General features: G+C 58.7%; 2 protein-coding genes across 2 annotated transcripts in view; both read right to left on the bottom strand.

Moving 5' to 3' along the window:
• Positions 1–361: 361 nt before the first annotated feature.
• CHLRE_12g486450v5 (uncharacterized protein) lies at positions 362–4,183 on the bottom strand. Its single transcript, XM_043067842.1, has 6 exons — positions 3,838–4,183; positions 3,570–3,709; positions 2,673–2,862; positions 2,384–2,545; positions 1,555–1,730; positions 362–1,304 (listed from the first exon to the last, which is right to left on the bottom strand). The coding sequence occupies exons 1-6, from the start codon at positions 3,968–3,970 to the stop codon at positions 1,257–1,259; spliced, it is 849 nt and encodes a 282-aa protein (XP_042918093.1). The 5' UTR covers positions 3,971–4,183; the 3' UTR covers positions 362–1,256.
• A 48-nt stretch (positions 4,184–4,231) lies between these two features.
• The window catches only part of CHLRE_12g486481v5 (uncharacterized protein), a 1,152-nt gene continuing 915 nt past the window's right edge, over positions 4,232–4,468 (bottom strand). The window contains exon 3 of the mRNA XM_043067844.1: positions 4,232–4,397. Within this exon, the coding sequence (XP_042918092.1) occupies positions 4,386–4,397 (12 nt within the window). The 3' untranslated portion in view covers positions 4,232–4,385. The remainder of the gene's footprint in view (positions 4,398–4,468) is intronic.

The following is a 4,468-nucleotide window of genomic DNA, read 5'->3' as shown; positions in this document are numbered from 1 at the left end:
CCATGAGCGGCCGTCCGGGCGGCTGCGTACTGGGGGCTGGGCTGGGCTGGGGGAAGATGGCAGAAGATGGGAGGTGTGCGAGGGCGATGTGCGGGACTAATGCAGTTGGGAATGGGGGCTGGGGGAAGAGTTCGAGAGGCGGGTGGAAGAGGCAGCGAGAGATGGAGGAAGATTGGTAGGACGGCTGGCCAGTTACTTACAGCCGGCGATGGATTTGGATCGTCCGGCATGTGGCATTGGTGCCCCAGCACGCTATTAGATGACTTGCAGGCGTGCAGATGCCAGGTAGTAAACGAGACCAGAACTTGGTGACTACGCTCATTATTGTGTAAGCCTGAAGCACAGAACCACCCTAGCACACTTCCAATCCTGTAACAACAACATCGCATGTATGTCCGGACCGGGGGAATCGACGCAGCAGCAGCACATCAGCCGGGCCGTGTAGAACAAGGCTGCGGAAATGCTCGCCAGCCAGCCCACAGACGCAGGTCCACAGCAACACGCAGGTCATACCGCACTGCCAAGTCATCCACGATCAGAAGAGGTTACGGCGTATGCTTGGAAATGCTTCCACCGCATACGGCAGTACACCCAGCCATGGATCCTACACACATTCTCAAAACACACACACACACACACACACACAAGTGTTGCCGCCTGCCTCCGGACGTTTGCGTCCACAGTGAGCAGTCATAGCCAACGCAGTCCCTTTATGTGTCGAGGCGTCTATGTTCCCATCAGGCGTCTTGATTCCCATCAAACCCCATCGCCTGCCACTGTTTGCCATTACCACCGCATTGTCAAATGAACCTGACACACATCGCAGCCGCAGCTGACCCCCAGCTGCGGCCCTCTTCTCTTCTGCTGCCGCGGCCGCGCCCACCGCCATCCAATGGGCAACGCTGCCACTGCTGCCGCCCCTGCCAAAGCACCAACCAGGCCTACTGGCCACAATGCATGGGGCAGTCAGCGGCCGCTAAACCGCCAACCCCATCCCCCTGCAAATCGCCCCCCAGCCCACTGATATACCGCCGTGCAGGGCTGTCTTGCCCCACAAGCCTCAGTGGTGCACTGCAGGTGCACACCTCAATCCCCAGCAACGCCGACCACGATTGAAGCCGCCGCTATGGGTGCTATGGGGCCGAGGCACTATCTACCTCAACTGCCTGATGACGCCCACGCACACAGCGGCCCACGCCCGGGTGCCCAGCATCGCCAGGGCCGCACATCCAGTAGTAGGCGCCACAAGCCGTCCCTCACGCGGAGGCGGCGTTGTTGTCCTTCTCGATGATGGACGTTTCATCCTGAAAACACCGCCACCATGTCATGCCATGGGGAGGGAGCACGAGTGCACAACACGCGATGTCAACCTGCTTGCGGTACAGCGAGATGCTGCTTGTTGGGCTTGGTTGACTGCACTTTCCTCGCATGGAGTTGCGCCCGAACCTTCAACCCGCAGCCAGGACCGCATAGTTCACGATCAGCGGCCCGTGGTGAAGCGCAATTTGAACGCTGTGCGAAGTGCGTGTCTTCGCTTAGCTCAAGTTCGCTCACCTCGTCCTCGATGTGGCACGGCACGTCCACGCCCTCCGCGAGGCAGGCCAGGCCCGCCACTGTGGGCCCGTTGTGCATGGCCCTGACCAGAACTAGCCCCCTCGCCGGGTTAAAGGGGTGGATATCGTTGCTTCTGTTTGCGATAATCGCCTCCAGGTTATTGGCCAGGCTGTCCACTGTCAAGCAACCAGGCAACGATGGGATTGGAGTGGAATGGGGTTGGAAGGATACTTGGCAGAGTGGGGTGGGGTGGGTACGAGCACCAGCCCAAGCCATACCCATACCAAGCAAATCGTGCCGGCGGTTTACAGGGTGCGGTGACTGATGCAGAGCCAGGTGCACACTGGCTTGCAGGGGCTTATTGCCGTGGAACACAGGATGAACTGCGCTGTGAATTGCAGCCACTGACCAAGCTCGGTTGCGCGCATAACAGCACGTTCACGCGCAGGTAACCCGTATAAGCACACGCCTTACCTGGCGATCAGACAAGCAACCCCCACGGCAAGCAGGAAGCGCCAGGCCGGCGGAAAGCAGCATGCGGCAAGAGGCAAAGGAGCAAAGGTCAAAATGGGCAAGTCACACTGGGAAAGGGGCAAGGCATGCAAGCGGAAGGAACAGACAAGCGGGACGGAGGCATAACGACAGCACTATGGGCAGGGGCGGAGTGCATCAGGGGGTGGTGAGCGGGGCAGCAACATTACGGTAACTGCAGTTGGGCGGTGTGAGTAACTGTGATGCAAGGGCTTTAGGGTTCAGGTGGATAGCTGTCATGCTCGTAGATAGCGGCGCAATGCACACGACCTCCGCCAGCACACGCCATGTCACGCACCCTGCTTCTCCTCGTTCATGCCGGCGGGCGCCCAGCTGGGCACGTCCCGCAGCAGGCACGCCACCAGCTTCGGGCGATCCTTCAGCCCGTCCTTGAAGACGTCCACGCGCTTCTTCTGGTAGCCGCCGGGCTGCTCCATCCTCCACATCTTGGCCACGTGCTCTGCGGCAGCAGCCCCAGTAGCAGCAAAGCACATCGTCGGACCGGACCGACATAAGCACACACGCATGCACATACACACAACTTTCCCCACATGATGCCCGTGTGGGCCCTGCCTTGGGTGACCCACCCAGGAAGGAGCGGGCGTTGACCACGCCCGCAGCATAGAGCGTGGCCACGAGCAGTGGCGTGGTCCTGGCCAGTTTCGCAGTCATGTGCATGTTCTCCTTGGCCAGGGCCGCCAGCTCCATGGCCAGGGCCGCCACCTCCTGGGCCAGGGCCGCCACCTGGGCCGGGGCCGCCACCTGGGCCGGGGCCGCCTGTGGGGAGTGACCCGCAATTAGTTACCCAAGGGATGTACCGCGCGCACACAAGGTCATGCATGTGAGCAGCCACGCCGTTGAGAAAGCAGGGGTGCCAGGGACGAGAGGCAGCCCCCCTTCTGTGAACTGTCACATGGTACCGGCAGCAGTGGAGGTCCCGTCGTGGAACTGACCCCTGCCGCACGTACGCACAATTTCCATACCAATTGACTATGTAATCTCCTCTACTCTTGCAGGATGGTCTCCAGGCGATCCAGCCCCTCATACCACCACTCCTCCGCCACCCACAGCCGGAGAAGGATGTGCATTGGGGGGCATGCCCACGTGACTCCAGAAATCCCGCGACATCTGGCCAACTCGCTCGCAGTTGCTGATTTAGGTGGTGTTCACATTGTGCTCGAAATTGGTGTAGCCGATAAGACGTACGTGCCCAAAATCAATTACCGGCACATAGAACCGACATTTCGGCGACGTGGCGACTTTGTACTTTCCAAACTACATATCGGGCACGCGTAGCCGAAACACCCCCAATCCCATAGGAATTTGGCTCAAATTGCATTTCAGCTACATTTCGGCTACGCCCCCATTCAGATATCGCGCCCATTTCGGCCACGGCCCAATATAAATTACGCGCACAATGTGAATCCCGCCTTAGTTTATAATTCGTTTAATCTTGGAATGGAAGAATGAAGATTGCCCTTCACCTGCGCCTGTAGCCTCAAGATTGCCTTGTACAACATCGCGCGAAGCTTGAGCGGAGTCTTGTCAACAAGCGTGACGATGTCGTCCATGTTTGGGTCGTCAGCAGCAGACACCACGACTGAGCGAGCCGGCCCGCCAATCCCTACATACGCAGCGAAACAGCAACAGAGCGCTCTCAGAAATTCCGCCTTGCGCTAAAGGGCAAGGTCCTACAACGTATATATTGCTCCTTCGTGCCGCCTCGTTCTACGCGCATGATAATCAACTCACTGGGCATAGCAGCAGAATGCCTCCTGGCCTTGGCGGGGGTCAGCACAGCGCGAACAGCCGCGCGAGCAGCAGCGCGCGCAGCGACAGGCCGCGGCAGGGCCGCGTTGGCGCGGCTGGCGCTGGAGCACAGCATGTTCAGTAGGTCTGGTGCTTTGTGATGACAGAGGTAGTGAGGTCGGTTCTGAAGTCTGCGAAAAACGACAGAGGATGGTTTCGTGGCACAGCCGCTGTATCAATTTGAATCTATCCCGCTTCTATAAAAGGGGCACGGCATAAGGCGGGATTCACATTGTGCGCGTAATTTATATTGGGCCGTGGCCGAAATGGGCGCGATATCTGAATGGGGGCGTAGCCGAAATGTAGCTGAAATGCAATTTGAGCCAAATTCCTATGGGATTGGGGGTGTTTCGGCTACGCGTGCCCGATATGTAGTTTGGAAAGTACAAAGTCGCCACGTCGCCGAAATGTCGGTTCTATGTGCCGGTAATTGATTTTGGGCACGTACGGCTTATCGGCTACACCAATTTCGAGCACAATGTGAACACCACCTAACGCGGGAACTGCGAGCGAGTTGTTCAGATGGCGCCGGATTTCTGGACTGACGTGCACATGCCCCCCAAGGCACATGCTT

The sequence above is a fragment of the Chlamydomonas reinhardtii genome, chromosome 12 (assembly GCF_000002595.2).
Source record: "Chlamydomonas reinhardtii strain CC-503 cw92 mt+ chromosome 12, whole genome shotgun sequence".
In the NCBI taxonomy this organism is placed as follows: domain Eukaryota; kingdom Viridiplantae; phylum Chlorophyta; class Chlorophyceae; order Chlamydomonadales; family Chlamydomonadaceae; genus Chlamydomonas; species Chlamydomonas reinhardtii.
The sequence above is the reverse complement of the archived record's forward strand: the minus strand, read 5'-3'. Positions and strand labels throughout refer to the sequence as shown.